The 17,480-nt window shown below is 39.2% G+C and overlaps 1 protein-coding gene across 1 annotated transcript; it reads right to left on the bottom strand.

The window, feature by feature from the left end:
* Positions 1 to 1,128: 1,128 nt before the first annotated feature.
* On the bottom strand, positions 1,129 to 11,620 carry LOC124147573 (multiple epidermal growth factor-like domains protein 10). The gene is made up of 6 exons (XM_048387512.1): positions 11,508 to 11,620; positions 6,701 to 6,841; positions 5,468 to 5,680; positions 4,441 to 4,638; positions 1,778 to 1,909; positions 1,129 to 1,268 (listed from the first exon to the last, which is right to left on the bottom strand). The coding sequence occupies exons 1-6, from the start codon at positions 11,572 to 11,574 to the stop codon at positions 1,159 to 1,161; spliced, it is 861 nt and encodes a 286-aa protein (XP_048243469.1). The 5' UTR covers positions 11,575 to 11,620; the 3' UTR covers positions 1,129 to 1,158.
* Positions 11,621 to 17,480: the final 5,860 nt, after the last annotated feature.

Below are 17,480 nucleotides of genomic sequence, written 5' to 3'. Positions count from 1 at the left end.
GGGTCCAAGGATGGTGGCAAAGTAGACAGTGCCACTGTCGGTGGATCAAAAATAATATCCTCAAAATACCAGACAATAGCTCTATTTTCACTGCTGAGGCCAATGCTATTCTTACAGCATTGATATACATTCAACAACAGTCTGCATGTAAACAATATATCATCTTTTCTGATTCTCTTTCTTGCCTTCAGGCACTAAATAATGTGTCTTCGACTCATCCACTGATTTTAGATATTATAGAACTTTACAATGATCTTTCAACTGGCCAATTCGACATCGTCTTTTGTTGGTTACCCAGTCATATGGGCATAAAAGGTAACACAATGGCTGATGCTGCTGCAAAAGCAGCACTCAACAAATTTGTGACACCACTTCTTATCCCATACAGTGATTTTAAACCTCTCATTAGATCTTACATCAGAGATCTAATGCAGATGAAGTGGGACACTCATGTAGGTCTCAATAAATTACATCAAATTAAACCAAATATCGGTTACACCTACTTGGGTTGTCAGTCCAGATTTGAGGAGGTCATTTTACGACGATGTCGTATTGGCCATAGTAGATATACTAATGAATATTTATTAAAAGGTGAGGATCCTCCGTTTTGTATCCCTTGTGATGAGATAATCACAGTCAAGCATGTCCTGCTTGACTGTATTGATTTTTCCATCACAAGGGATAAATATTTTACTGTCAAAACAGTGAAGGACCTTTTTAGCAATGTTAATTCACATTTAATCATTAACTTTTTAAAAGATATAGATCTCATTCACAAATTTTGATGTAAAAAGTTATGTATTTTATAAATCGGTAGTGTATAATTAGTATCTGAGACTGTTCGTGGCTATACCCTCGACGGGGGTTGAAGCAGCGTAAAATTATTGTCCCCCTGAGAGGGTATGTAAGACCACCTCTTTCAAAGTATATTTATATCTACCTCTATTTTAACTGCAGAATATTTGTTAACTTTTAATATCTGGCTAAACTCGCAATAATCACCAGTAACTCGGGGAAGTGTAAATCCTGCTGGGGAACCATGCAGGTAGCAGAGGTACCGTAAGTCCCCTTGGTCCCCAGTATGGTGATCTTACCCTTGTTGCTGGCGATCTATAGCCCCATTTTTATATTTTGTCGTACCTTAATACTCAGAATTGTTTAGTGTTCTACAACTAGTTTTAAGTCAATCTGTGACGGTGTATCAGCAGCACATTTCCTGTTCCCACACGTCTCGTCACAGTTGACTCCGTAATGGTCCCGATCACACTCTGTGAAATATAGATTGTCAGTGCAAAAGAATAACCAGTCTAGATCATCCGCTGAAACAGATTAAAATTTGGCGTAAAGGGGAAAATAGCTTTGAACCTTATAACGTTTTGGTTTGGTTTGTTGTTTTACGCCGCACTCAGCAAATTTTCTAGCTATATGACGGCGGTCTGTAAATGATCGAGTCTGGACCAGAAAATCCAGTGATTGACATCATGAACATTGATCCATGCAATTGGGTTCGATGACATGCGTAAACCAAGTCCGCGACCCTGACCACCCGATCCCGTTAGTCGGCAAGCATGGGTTGCTGAAAATCTATGCTACCCCGGATCTTCACGGGTAGAACCTTATAAAGAAAGGCATAGGAATTCGTTTCTTATTTGGCTTGATAAAATATTAAGATTAATACCTAGCATGGGATAAAAGTTTATTTTCATTCAAGGATGTATCAAATCGTATTCTCATAAAGTATTGTTGCATGTCAACAGTAGTTATACTATTTCCTTACCAACAGAACAGCTTTGTCCCTGCCACCCTGGTCTACAGTTACCAGTACAAAATCCACTGACTCGGTCACAGGGTCCAACAGAACAATGACAGAAATTGTTACAATCTGCGCCAAAAGTTCCTTGACTGCAGACTAAAAATAGAAAATAAAAGTAAAGAGTTCATTCCGCTTCCTCGCGTACATGTAAAACATTAATATTACTTGCTACAAAGAAATACAGAAATTCGTGTTTGCACCACGGATTGGAAGTACAAATTTGGAGTGAGTCACACCGCAAGATGTCAGCTTTAAATCTTTCAACACAGTAAGCAGGTACACCGGCCAAGAAGCCTCGAGGCTCCAGACCCCGTAGGCCGATGGAATGCCCATGCCGTAGTCACGCCAAAATAGTATAGGATTTTATGAACTAACCTGTCATTTCATTCATTTATTAAATCTCTCACATTTCACTGTTTGAAATACGTATTCCATTTCAATTAATATTTTTTATTGATAAGTTAAACAATTATTCACTATTTTCCACAATGTTATTGAAAATAATTTTCTTGGACACACACTTCTATAACGGGTCCACATCGCACATGTCAAAGAACAAAATAAAGACGTGTCAAACATATCTTTAAATAAACTATACAAAGGTATACATACATATATACATATTACATATATTACATATAAAATATATCTAAAAGTTGTCAAACTTACATCTAAGTTATTAATTTCATCTTCTCCCGCGATCGCGTGTAATATAAGTCAAATGACATCTCGGCTTTCGTCGCCTCGATTTTTGGGCTCACGATGTTCAATGCCAAAATATATGCATAAAAAATCTTTGTCACATGTCGTAACTTAGAACGATACATCGATGAAATTCAATATTTTTATTATATAGCGCGATTCCCTGCTTAAAACGTTCAGAATGACACGATTTAACAAATAACATTCGTCAAAATCTGAAATTCATACATTGCTGTAATTTTATTGGCCGCCTTGGGTCACGTGCTCAAATTTGACCAATCACGATTTCGGCAAGAAAGCATCATTAGAAACAAAAGTTTATCCATCAAATCGCAGGTTACAGTAACGAAAAGACTCCGGGTGAGGCTACTATCGAATGGATGACAAAAATAAGCTTTCTAATGATGTGTCACATGGCAGTCTTCGACGGACGTGTTATTCATAGGAAGCTGTGAAAACGGAGGTATTTCTTGATGTTACTGAGCGGACAGCCGCTGTTATCGGGACAAGGGTGATACTGTACAGATACGATTTATAATTCTTTTTAAATATATTACCGATTACGTAAACAATGAAAATAAAAACGAAATGGGTAAGTGGATTTTATGAAATCTTATATTTGCTGCAAATCGTTAAATTTTCGCTTCCTTGGTCCATAATCTGCACGTTATAAATGTGTAAGCTTACAATTTTCTATTTACAATGAACTTCATTAATGCATTATTTAAATTATGTGATAAACTTATCTTTCATATCTATGAAAAGTAGGATTAGACCTTCAAATGGTGTATTACATGTGGTGGCAAAGATGTATTACACGCAAATATTTTTTCTTAATTTATGTTGGCTTCATCTATCACACAAGAGTCTCAGGGAACTCGGTGTCACAGCAGTAAAAGCTTCTGGTTGACTGGCGTTGAATAAGTGTGAACGTTATGTTTTTAGTCCCGTCCTCATCTTTTGCATCCCCTCGAGTTGGGTTCCTTTATTTTCCAGATTTTTAAACCAAGGGCAATAATATACTTTTCCAAACATGAAAATACAAATATATATACTGAGCTTGTCAAATGCAGTTTTAACTTCACTCTACTGAACTTTTATGATTCGCTGTGAAATGGGCATTTCCTCCAGAAAACGGGTCAGTATTGGTGAAACATGTTAAGTCATTTGTCAAAACAACAAGCATTACCATATACCAAAGGGGAATTCTGCATAGCGGGTTTCGGCACCATGACCTCCAGGACACCAAGAACACTCACTCAAAAATACAGTTATGGATGCATGTTATAAGCAGTGTCTTTTATAAGAAAATATAATGAGCTCAATGCACCTGACAGTTGTCATAATGTTATGACGAACATACAAGTAACTGTCGGTCCCTGAGTAAGAATGTTTCTGGAGCTGCCAGATACGAGTATGGTGTCTAACTTAAAACATCCCCATTTACTCAAACTTGAAATACATCTCAACCATAAATCATGGACAAAACATTATTTTGTAGAGATATATTTGAATAATAAACCGGAAACTCTGTATTCATACGGTGTGAGTATAATACGGTGTGCGTGGACATGGTGCACACTTGTAAAGTTTTGAGAATGTGCTGACTCTGGTTATAGGAATCAGTAGGAATTATTTGTTTTTTGCACCAAATGGTTAATCACTTTAACATTGATCTCGTTATTGGTTGTGTTAATGATACACACTATTTTGTTAACCTTGAATGATTATGCAACTGTTTATAATATTTAATACCCAATTACAAAACCTACTGTCATAAGTCACCGAAGCAGAAATGTTTTTGTCAATATATCGTAGTCAGGAATAATTGGCAAACAACTGAAACAAATAATGATTTTTTACACGGACGAGTGACGTCATACATGTGTTGTAAGCTGAATAAAGTCAAACCAATAAACCCATACCATAGATCTCCACCTCGCACAGATTTAGTGTCTCTGTTCCGTGTTTGATGGTGACGTATTGTCCAATCGCATCACAGGTCACGTCGTAGACAGAGTTGCCTTTTGTAGTGTTGGAGGGGAAGGTGTAGCAGGGGACGATGGACGTGGTGCTTCTTGTGTTACTCACAGATAGAGCAGCGGTTCGGATTCTCAAAATATCTAAAATCGTGATCGATGTATGATCATTTTAAAGATAGGTATGAGATGGAGGATATATGGGTTTTTTCAAGCCTTATTTTGATCACTTATACGTGTCAACGGCGATGTTTCACTTTAGTTGAAGTTGCCTTAATATCCACTTTACATTGCATCAAGATTTATCCTTGCATATTGTATCAAATAAATCATGTAACAAGTTCTATGAACTTTAGAGCTCTCTATATACATCACATGGCCTGTATCGGAATACGTATGTTCACCATATATTATTAAAATAAAACATGTTGCAATACCATTGGTTTCAGGAGAACAAATGCGTTGAATGAACATCCTTTCCGAGGAGAACTCGCGTTATTACACATGCCAAATAACGGATTCATTCATCGGTGTGCATGGAATAATTGATACTTGACGAATCATTTCCACCTATTCATCCGTCAATGGAAAGATTTGTCACATTCTGTAACGCCAATTCATAGTTTGTATTCGATGAACCAAATACTAATCTTTACCAGTCAAAGCTCCATTGAAAAGACAATGAGCAGCTTGTTAGCTTTGAAAGACTGTTTTGTTTGCTTCCTAAATATTTTAATGACATGTGGTAATATAAATATTATTGTATTGTTATATGGGTGAGTGAATATAGTTTTACGCAGTTTTTAGCAATATTCCAGCAATATCACGGCGGGGGCACCAGATATGGGCTTCACACATTGTACCCATGCGGGGAATCGAACCTGGATCTTTCGGCGTGAAGATCAAACCACTAGACTAACCATGCGACCCCATTGTTAAGAAATGAGTGCAGCCTTTTGTCTCGTACACATACATTTTGCCCGGTTGTATATCCTGACGTCATGTATCTTGTACGGCTGTCCCAGGTCCACTTTCCACACACTCGGATACCGACCAGCGTGGAAACAGGAGTTGTGGAATACATCCTGGTCCCGGTTCCCATCTACAGCTTTGTCTGCAGACCAGGGTGGGTCATGGTGGTACAGTCCAGAAGGAGTCGTTGCGTTTTTATTGTAGGCCACGTTTTCTGCATGAAAAGAGCAAACACTTCTCAATTTAACCTATTTCTTATATTTGTTATATAGTGGAACGGTGTTGCTGTCATGAGTCTGATTCCAAAGAGAGTGGAAGCAGGAGTTGAGCACATCCTGGTCCCGGTTGCCATCTACAGCTTTGTCTGGAGTCCATGCAGCATCCCACACTCCAGAAGGAGATGTTGCTGATTTTCCTTTCACGATGTTTCCTGTTTCAATATTTTTTCAAAGACATGTCATACAAAGACTAGACCTTACCAGAATGGTTGATACTGTCCAGAAGGAGAAGAATCTTTCTGTTGTAGGCCCATGTTATGCATAATAAAGACAATGTTTGTTCGATGTTCATACTTCATACAATAATTATAAATCCTTTGAGAAATACAACTGTGATATGCGTTATCGGGATTATATGGGACACATGCATATATTCAGGTATAAATTACTTGACACTGTTTGTTAGTGATGTTTACGAAGAAGGTCAGTGTCGAGAATGACATGTGCAATCTACACACAATATCACTAGTTGGAAATTAAAGTTGAATTACCCGTAGTCTTCCCTGTTTTTTTATGTTGGTTGCAATTAATTGTGTTTTGATATTTTGACACGAATACGATCGCTAATAATGTGTTGTCCAACACAGCTTTACACATCTGACTGATGTGGTGATTTGGATCCGGCCGTCGCCAAGACGAGCCGACTAGCTTGTTCATCACTAGGCACCCACAGGCTCTTTGTCGGCTTGTTGTTGTCTGAATATGCCATTTATCATTATTCAACTCAGTACTACGTTATATCGTGTAAATAATACCGTTCCATAACCCCTAGCCACGTTGGGTATGTTTGATCTATGGTCAAACTGTCGCTGTCCTGGCATGCATGGAGGTGAACTATTACTGAGAAACTGCTGAACACTGTTTTTGAAATAATGTGCCTAATCTTTTAATCATTTGTCTTTATTATTTTCCAGTTCAATAACGCATGCTTATCAAATGTATTTGTAACACTATACCTTTTTGACAGGTTTTTCCATGTCCTCCCACCCAGCCTTTATCACAGACCTTGCTACAAACCCCAGTTGTCCGGTTACAGTCGTTTCCACAGTGACAAAAGTAGCTACACAGGTCTCCAAATTTCCCTGCTGGACAGGACCCTGAGAAAGGCATAAAGGCATGATCATCATAAAAGTGGTAGTTCAAGTACATACCTTAACAATCAAGCAGGTATATTTAGGAGGATGATTTGGTTGTCGAAATAGTTTCTTACTTTTGGAAATATATAAAGGTTCGCTTGAATAAAATGGAAAATCAATGGTTATGAATTGTATGTTTAACAAATGCTCAAATAAAGTCACAAACTTAGCATATGTTTATGAATCACAATCAGGTGATTATACCAGGTGTTGTGCAGAGGTGAGGGTATCCTGCATCACCGGTGGCACAAACACATTTGTTCACCGGAAAAAACACGGGATCAAGTGGTTAAGTGGTACGAGGTACAAAAAATTTCCAGCCTTACAAACAAAACCAACAATTGTGAAAGTTTTTTAAATTTTATTTTCGACATAATCTCCCTGCTTTTCAATACAATTCTCATATCGATAGTGAAGCCTTTCAATTATAGTCAGGGGGGCGGTCGGGTAGCCTAGTGGTTAAAGCGTTCGCTCGTCACGCCGAAGACCCAGGTTCGGTTCCCGACATGGGTACAATGTGTGAAGCCCATTTCTGGTGTCCCCCGCCGTGATATTGCTGGAATATTGCTAAAATCGGCGTAAAACCATACTCACTCACTCAATTATAGTCAGGAAGAAGTTTCCTGAAGCCACCCTGAAAAACCCATTCACGGCAGCTTTGAGGTCATCGTTGTCGTCATAGCGCTGCCCACGAAGGTGCCAGGTCTTGCGAGTATTAAGGGTGAGTAAGCCACATTGTAGCACAGCAGCCTTTGCAAGTCGAGAGGTGTCAGAAAAGGTATTGTCATGAAATAGTGAAACTCCAGCAGTCAGTTTCTTCGCCGTTTTTTCTTTGATAAAATATTACAGACGATAACGCACTGATCTTGAAGACTTGCGTTTCTTTGGTGCCGGAGAAGTGGAATGGTGCCATTCCACGGATTGACCTTTGAACTCGGGATCATAATGGTAGATCACGAAATTTGACGAAATCCTCCTCAATTAGCTCAAACCTTTCTCTGGCTATGTCAGTTTTTTGGAAACTTTGGCACCCATCGAGCCTATTCATCTGTAAATATTCATTATTAATAGTTTAAATGGTTCCATGGACCTGTGTATTCCTCAAGTGCCGCAATGGCAATACGTCTATCTGACAGGATAAGTTTTTCTATCTTCATTGGTGGAAGGAAGTTGAGGGACGTCCAAGCTAGGGTCATCAGCAAGACTTGTTCTCACAGCCTTTAACATAGCTGCAAGACGTTAAACAGTGGAATAACTAGGGCACCTATCCCCATACACTCGTGACATGCGGTCACGGGGAGAATTTCTTGGGGAGAACTATTCTTAAAAACCTAGATGACTTCTAGGTACTCGTTCTTTTCCATTTCTGTGTACCTCAGGGCACTTTAAACTGTCTGTCACTAATATACAAACGGCCTCAACAGACTTAATACACTTGCAATGAACTACTCAAACAATGTACTACATTGACTAGTTCACTTTGTAATGGCCCATCGTTGAAAGTTAGTCAGGCTTTGAACCTTTTTACCAGTCCTCGTATTAAGACAAAATAGTAAATTGCATCCGACATATTTTTCGTCACTGTTGTGTCAAATTTAGAAATGTCCTCCGAATGTCGAGTTGTCACTGGCCGTCTGATTAACAATCTGGAGCTTCAATCTAAATACACACAATTCAACTCCTACAACATACGTTTGTAGTTGAACAAAGACATCATATGTTTATTTAAAATACTGAGCGTAGCATGTTGGTATATTGTCGGATCCATTTTACACGGAACAGTTTGACGAGTCACCGTTTGTAGATTATGGAATGGGACGAGTGTGCCAAATGGCATCGGGATCATTCGTAAGTGTCCGTATACTAAAGTCACGAGACACCATGCCTACCCGTAACCTTGGTAAGAGTCCGTCACCTATTCAACCCTTTTCGTTCAGTTCCGTAACGTCATAGGCATGACTAGGTAAATTTAACAGTGTGGGCGTAGCTCAGTCGGTTAGCTGTCAGGCTAACAATCCGAAGGTCGCGGGTTTGCGTCCGACGGATTCTCACTAAAACTGGTTGCTTGTCTTGAGACATGTGACCTACGGCAGAGATCGTCCTCGCGAGAAGTTGTGGTACTGTATTCTAAAGGTGCTACCATGGTTGTTGCAGTTTGACTATGAAATGTCAACCTATTGCTTTCGAAAGCAAGTTCGCAGAACCTTCAAACGGTGACTCGTCAAACTGTTCCGTGTAAAATAATGGATCCGACAATATACCAACATGCTACGCTCAGTATTGTAAATAAATATATGATGTCTTTGTTCAACTACAAACGTATGTTGTAGGAGTTGAATTGTGTGGGAGCACCTTTAGAATAGAATAGTGTAATGCTTGCGAACTTCAGTTAAGGAATTGTTGACATGGTATTCCCAGTCTGACGTGCTCACGGTAGGTATGTATATGTGAGCACGTTACATATATATGTACGTGTGTGTCTGTGTGTGTCTTTGGTGTGCGTATGTGAGTGAATCCTTTGCGTTGGGGATATACATGTACATCAAAACTCATTGTAAGTGTGTATCTATATCTACCCAACCTTATTCTTTAAAAGACTGCGCACCATTCTCAAGACAAAAGGTTACACTAAGTGAAACAACGCTAAAAAAACAATAATGAATGAATAAATGAATGAATGATAATAATTATTAGTTGTACAGTGATAACCCCCTGCCCCATGTTTTTTTTAGTGTGTTCTGAGTTTAGTCATACAGATTCGGTTTGTTCTTTGTTTACACCACAATCAGCATTATTACAACTATACCACAATGACTGGTAAATAATCGAGTCTTGAACAGACCTACCAAATGTTGATAATTGAGATTCGTCGGGATCGAGAACCTGACTCCAAGTCGACTCTTACACTGAGCAACAGAGTGCTGTGGATTTATTCTTACCCAGGTCCCCATATAGTCATAAACACACACTAACATATGCGATATTTCACCAATTTATGTAAAATATGAAAAAATAAAAGATAAAACATAAAAGCATATTTGTGTGGATGTAAATATTAAACAGACAAACAGGATCAGTAACGGAATCTGTTGTCTATTGAGGTCTAGCTAGATACGCTATGCTGACGGTGTAATTCAAACGTCAAAGCCAGAGAATAATCAATCTCTATTAACCGCCGAAACACATTCAATTGGGCGTAAAAAGCATAATCGTGGTGAAGATAATATGAATGGATGAGTTATGACATGAGGTTTTCACGATAAGGGAACTCATACTCTTTTCTACCTGCCATTCAAGCAATCGTTTGTTTGTTGTCTGAAGCCGCACCCAGCAAAACTACTGCTATACGACAAAATCCATATCCATTCACTCACGAGGAAGTGTGATCAAACATAGGCTTTTGATGCTGAAGAGTGTGGGGACATTTTGAAAAGTGATATATCAGAAATATCTAATCCAAACCGACCAGATCAGAAATTGAATCCGCTCCTTCGGGAACACTCCTGCGTCCATTTGGCAAGACTTCTCATCCATCAAATCAGTAGATTACTTAAGCGCCAAACCGTCATCGATATCATCTTCACTGCCTCACAATCCCTCAGTACCATCCTCCAACCTAATGGCCGCAACCCTCCCACCAACAAACAGCCTCCCAAAGGAGTGATCAATCAAATTAATTGTGACTGTGGTGACTCGTATACTGAAACCTCCCGCCCAGTAGATACCCGCATCAAAGAACATAAGACTTCAACAGCCAAAGCAGAGTGCAAATCAAAGCTCTCAGATCACCAGCAAATACTCCCTGGCCATCAAGTTCAGTTTGACAAAGTCCAAATCCTCTCAACCAAACATCAGATATTCACAAAAAGAAAACACTCAGAAGCTAAAGTAATCTGCTGTCATAAACCTTTGATCAACAGAGATCAAGAGTATAACATATCGCCTTTTTTTAATTAGTATCCAGTCAGCTTGTCAACTTTTTTGTACTTTTAATCCTTATCCTGACTGTACATACCCTTCACTACCCCTGTGTTCATAACCTATGTGCTATTTGTTGTCAGTGTTCTTCGGTTACTTGCTATCTATTACCTGTTGTTGTATAGCAAGTATATATACCTGCAATCACTTGGTTGTAGGCACTCCAGCTTGGTACGGATGTAGGAATCTACATCAAAACGTCGCTGTATGCAATAAACCAGAAGTTGGTATCCATACCCTTTATTTAGTTGTACGTTTTCCTTTTCTTATTCACGTATCATTAAACAGTATCCAACTCTCTACCACAACCGTCCATACATGCAGTACCCTCACATCAGCCATATTGGACAACAAGGTCGTGATATAACCCAGAAGGCAGCCAGGAGTTGAGGTTATAACGGCTTTATGTACCCAGATAGAGAAAGTGTTTATCCAGTAAAGGGGCCAAAGCATTAGTTTATTTACCAGGATATGAACACCGTGTTGACTCAACATGCATGGTAGTTATCAACAACAGATAATCTCAGCGAGTGAGGTAATAATGCCAATCAAACCGTTAATAACGCCTTTATTTATCCAGATACGATTACTGTGTACTGTTTGTGTTGATATCCTTATCATTAAGTACCTGGTTAAACTATCAACTCACCTTTTATGAGCTGTATCCAACACTCTGCCACAACTATCCATACTAACAGTGTCCTCACACCCGCCATATTGGACAACAAGGACGTGGTATAACCCGGCAGGCCTTACAAAACATATTATCAATTCAGTTGAACTGTGATACAAGGAGGCGGTAGTTAAACAGGGATGAATGATTTCCTCGCTATCCCAGCAGAGATGTGATGTATCGGATTTCCCTGTTATTTTACACGGGGGACGGTCTGGTAGCCTAGTGGTTAAAGCGTTCGCTCGTCACGCCAAAGACCCGGGTTCGATTCCCGACAGGGGTACAATGTGTGAAGACCATTTCTGGTGTCCCCCGTGATATTACTGGAATATTGCTAAAAGCGGTGTAAAACCATACTCACTCACTCACTATTTTACACGTCAAAAGCATTACAGAGACTGAAACTGGTGAGGCATACTACCCTAAGAAGGGTTTGTCGACAAAAAGTGCGTCCAATACGCATACAAATTTGAATGGACGCAAATAATGTCTATCGCAAGATCCACGAGGAACACAGAACGTAATCCAAATAAAGCATGTACGTAATATTGACGTAACATCTGACATTTCTATTCTGAAAGAAAGTTAAAGTCAGCTTTTCTTCATTCAATCACACAGTTTCAATTCAGTCTCTAGCCATACATTTAATATTTTTTTATGTTAAATATCTACTATCAATATATAAATAGTTACATAATGCGTTGTGAACTGTAGGTTCACATATTTACGTGAAGTTGTAGAAATGTCTGTGGGATCTGTGATAACTTCCTCCATTCCGCCAGGAAGTTGTGACGCGTACGGATTATTTACAGCAAAACCATCTTATCCATGCAAGTGTAAGCTTCGTAAAGCCAAAGGTGGAAAATCGAAAAGGTTGAAAACATGTTATTTGTTATTTCGTCTACTACACACTTGAGCGTATCAGGTTTTTCAAAAGCATGCATACATCACATGCATAAATAACTGATTAAATGGCAAAAAGGACAAATTCAAAATGATAACAATGGCAGCCATGTTTAAAATCGGATCAGAATTTTGTGAATAAAAGAGACAAACCCTTTTCGATATTCACATGAAATCTCTGCCAAAGGTTGATTGTACGAATGCGACAATATCATGAGCATGTGTTAAGGAATCACAATCAAATAGCGATGATACCAGGTGTTCGCGCAAAGGTGAGCTTATCCTGTCTCACCAGTGGCACCCATCACAAACACATGCAAAGGTCAATTGTTCACCTGAAAAAAGAACAGGGAAACGTAAGGTACAAGTAAAAAAAGGGAATTGCATCTCATTCTTGTCAACATTGGAAATGTACTCCAATTGTGTACCATAAAGCGTTTTGAAAGCTTGACGTAGGCCTTGAATGTTGTAACCTTGATCAAACAACTTCTGAGCAAGAGTCGAGCATGCTTCGAGCATGCTCCATTGTACCAGGAGTATGCTCCATTGTAGCACAAAGGTTGTGAAATGTACACACCAAGAGCTGGAGCTGCAGGAATAATGGGAAAGATTATTGGAATCATCTCTCTTGTCACATAGTCTTGCGGAGAGTGTTTTGATACTCTCGTTTTATGCATAGATCTATATATGAAACAGATGAGGCGGTCTCACTGGTCTCCTGTATTTCTAGTTCAGGTGGGTAAATCATTTGAAGGGAATTGGCTATTTGAGCTATGTCTGATCATTGATATAACTGAAGCTTAAGTTACTTCTTGGCCAAATTACCTTGTTTTGAGTTTGTCCGAGTAGAAAATCCGACTCATATGCATAACGAATTAGATCACCAAGAAGGGGAGCACAATTGGTGCCCATTGGAGCACGTTTTAGGGACGTCATACAAAATTTCAATTCATAGGTCTTGTATTTTTAGAGACGATGCTGAAAAATGTAAATAAATACGACCCACGGAGGACTGAACACGCACCATGTAAACCCACTGGTTCAGGACATGGACTTCAAGCTTATGTAGTTTGTTTCCGGTCCATTAGGGAAACGGTAGCCCTGCCACGCCTTAAAGGTAAACACTGACGATATTTTATCTCGTGTCACAAATGTACTGTCTGTCATGATGAGTGGGTGAGTGAGTGAGTGAGTATACGGTTTTACGCCGCTTTTAGCAATATTCCAGCAATATCACGGCGGGGGACACCAGAAATGGGCTTCACACATTGTACCCATGTCGGGAATCGAACCCGGGTCTTCGGCGTGACGAGCGAACGCTTTAACCACAAGGCTACCCAACCGCCTCCTGTCATGATGGAAAACACACAAGTACAATATAAACAATATTAAAATCATTGAAAGATTCACGCAGATGAGAGAATATCCATGTAGAATGTCGATGACAGCCTTGACCCCGTTTTATAAAGCTGCATTGGAGGCACGATTGTCGTACTTATAGGTATGAATTAACCAAGTGCCTAGTTTATGACGGAAATTCCCATATTTCATACATACAGCTATCCCTGTGCGAGAGCAATAGTGATATGAAATTCACCACATTCCGCCTATATTTTACTCTGTTTCCAGTCTCATTACATACAAGCCTTGCATCAAAATACATACTATTATCAATACTAGTATACTGTGTCAATTATAACAATGATTTTAGTTATTTGAAACAACAGGCTTGAAGATTACAGTTGTGGCTACGAGCTGTCGATTGGACACTTTTGACAAGGATGTTACAGGAACTGCTCTCTTTTCCTTATTATACCCTGTTTACTGTGATAATGAGAATACCTCGATATGAAGCTGGGGAAAAGGTGTACACATCCTTATTTACAGGGCATATATTTCACAAAACAAAGGGGAAATGAAAACACTACAATGACCTATAAGCAGGCATATGTGAGAGATTGGTTTGATTGTAAAACAATTAGGAAGCGTTATTTAGAAATCTTCCATCCACAGATCTGCCCCGGGGCGCTCAGTAATATATCCTTTAGAAGTGGAATATTTTCGGTTTTTATGTGAAACGTCTCACTGCTCTAATACGATGACGGATGTATATCACCACCATTACACATTCAGTCTGAATAGAGGAACAATATTAAGCGGTTTACTTTTCCTTGTACATTGCATCAATTATCTCGCCCTACTAACATTCCATGCAGTGTAACTTTCCCGGTTTTGTCTGTAATCATTGTTTGTCATGCATGGAAATCGTTTAACGCGAATTACAGCGAATTATATAGTCACGACAATATTGAGTCTTCTCTGCGAATTTTGATTTCACAAAATAAGGATTAGGTTGTATACCGAGTTTAACGTGAATTACAGCGAATTATATAGTCCCGACAATATTGAGTCTTCTCTGCGAATTTGGATTTCACAAAATAAGGATTAGGTTGTATACCGAGTTTAACGCGAATTATATAGTCACGACAATATTGAGTCTTCTCTGCGAATTTGGATTTCACAAAATAAGGATTAGGTTGTATACTGAGTTTAACGTGAATTACAGCGAATTATATAGTCCCGACAATATTGAGTCTTCTCCGCGAATTTGCCTTTTTCAAAATAAGGATTAGGTTGTGTACCGAATTATCAGTTTAAAGGTAATAGCCGACCCATATCCGTCACACACAACACCTTTATGCTACACGTACACTGATATCGACTTCGACAACTGACTACAACAGCCAACTGAAATATTCAGACAAATACAATTAAAAGACAGCAGCAGCAGTTCGCTGTGCAGAGTTGCGTCCCTTAGGCGTGCTGGAAACATGTGACCGTGAGTTTGAATCCTTGTTCGGCCTGATTATGTTTCTAGTTTTGTCAGCAACATACCCGTTCTCGCGAACACCTGGTATCATCACTATTTGAAGGAAGAAGCAAATACTAAACTGTTTGTTTTTACACAGAATGTCAACAGTTGAAAAAAGATAGGTGAGGAGCATTGAATAGATTTAGAAAATATTAGCATAGTCACTGTCTTTGGAGAATTACAATAACATTAGAAATATACAATGTTACGTGCAGACAGAAAAGAAAGGATTAGACGCCACCGTTGCATGGCAGGAGTAGTGCTGTGCGGCGTCAGGCACAAATACATACTTCTTTATGTAAATTAATGATATATTTTTCACCGCTGTTTGGTCCCGTGGAGTCTGTTTCGTCGGATAATCGGGACTGGTTATTCTCTGGCGTTGACATGTGATGTTATGGTTGCATATAAGGAGCAATAGTTTATAGGAACTTCACTGGAAAAAAACAAGGTTCGAACTGGAGAGCCACTGCTTGAGCCGACCACGGCGATTCGTGTCCCAATGGTTTACCGGGAATGTGGTACATTTCGTCTATTTCCATATATACAACTCAAAACAATTAGCTACTGGTTGAAACTGTTTAAAATGACTTGATCGAGATACACCAAGAAATGTTACAACATGATGTGAATAGATGGCTATGACATGAATAGAAGGAATAACTGGGTTCTGATTTGACAAATAGTGGTTTTGGAAATGTTTGACATGAACAAAAATCTGAAAGTGTCTTCATAAGTTCTTTGGTACAGATAAAAAGATATATACCTTTTCTATCTGATACAAATATAAGGAAACTTAGGAATTCATTGGCAAGATGTTCCTCTCAGGTTGATAAAGGTTATGTAATATTCACGCTATCGAGAACGAATTCCAATTTATACCTATATTATACACTTTCCTTTAGTTCCTGGGTGGTCCTGGCGTCTAAGTCGCCACAATTCACTGTGCACAGTTGCGGTCCCTTGGGCACGATAGAAACCTATGAGCGTGGGTTTGAATCCCGTTTCTCCCCGATTATATTTCTAGGTTTGTCAGCACCATACCCGACTTATGGGTTTCATAAAGTGGTGAACGTCTAAGACCTGCATCACTTTGTTTGGGCCATCCTCCCACATACAATGTTAAGCTGACATGCCGTGATACTGTTCATTCAGTATGAGGGGCACATATATACCTGTGTAATACATTAATTACCCAAATATTATATCCCAATGTCTGTTAAATAGTAAAAATAGGTTAATTATATAAAAAAAGAACCATGTATATTTACAAATCTGTAAACGAATTTCTAAATAACGGTTAAAATTGTTTTACCCCTCTGTTTTACAAGTAATATATTGCCCTTTGACTGCTTGATTACAGATTGACTGAACATTTTGGGGTTTCCTCAAACTTCAAGATAGCACCGTTATACATCTGAAATACTATCAAACCCCACTAAATCACTCGCAAACTTAATGTCACATTAGGGTCACGATGTAGGTACATACCACACAGACTAGACTGAGTTTGATTTTACGCCGCTATAAGCAATATTCCAGCAATATCACGGCGGGGGACACCAGAAATGGGCTTCACACATTGTACCCATGTCGGGAATCGAACCCGGGTCTTCGGCGTGACGAGCGAACGCTTTAACCGCTAGGCTACCCGACCGCCCCCACAGACTAGAGGTGTTGGGTAGCTAGTCCATATAAACTCCCATGAGTGATATTAACATGGCGTTTAAGGTTATACAGAGTATTGTCAGATAACACAATGTGTTCCACACGAAAGGCTATCCATGGTAAGATTAGCTGTGCAGAGTTGCGTCCCTTTGGCACGCCAGAAACCTATGACGGGAGGGCTAGCTACTTGACCATCACACACAACACAGCGACCCTCAATTTGTGCGAGGTTGAGATATATGGTAGGATCACACACGTTATGTTATATTTGTAGGTTAAATGTGTTTTAGTTAAATGTAATATGAGTAATGCCTTTTCATATAAGTGTTAATGAATACATACATGTAAGCGTAATTTACTGTAATAAATATATTTATAGCGACTTAATATCACTTACTTAAAAAATAGGGGTCACGGGTGGCCCAGTCGTCTAAGGCGCCGCAATTCGCTGTGCAGAGTTGCGTCCCTTGGGCACGCCAGAAACCTGTGATTGTGGGTTTTAATCC

Source organism: Haliotis rufescens, unplaced genomic scaffold (assembly GCF_023055435.1).
Source record: "Haliotis rufescens isolate VD_foot unplaced genomic scaffold, xgHalRufe1.0.p SCAF_7, whole genome shotgun sequence".
NCBI lineage: Eukaryota > Metazoa > Mollusca > Gastropoda > Lepetellida > Haliotidae > Haliotis > Haliotis rufescens.
This window is presented reverse-complemented; position numbering and strand designations above follow the sequence as displayed.

Bases quoted from the DNA above. Each gene is read 5' to 3' on its own strand.
- LOC124147573 (XM_048387512.1), bottom strand. From the start codon at position 11,574: ATGGCGGGTGTGAGGACACTGTTAGTATGGATAGTTGTGGCAGAGTGT. The intron at 4,639-5,467 runs GTATGTGTACGA...TCACGATTTTAG, and splicing joins GATATACAACCGGGCAAAAT to ATATTTTGAGAATCCGAACC. The intron at 1,269-1,777 runs GTAAGGAAATAG...TATATTTCACAG, and splicing joins GGGACAAAGCTGTTCTGTTG to AGTGTGATCGGGACCATTAC.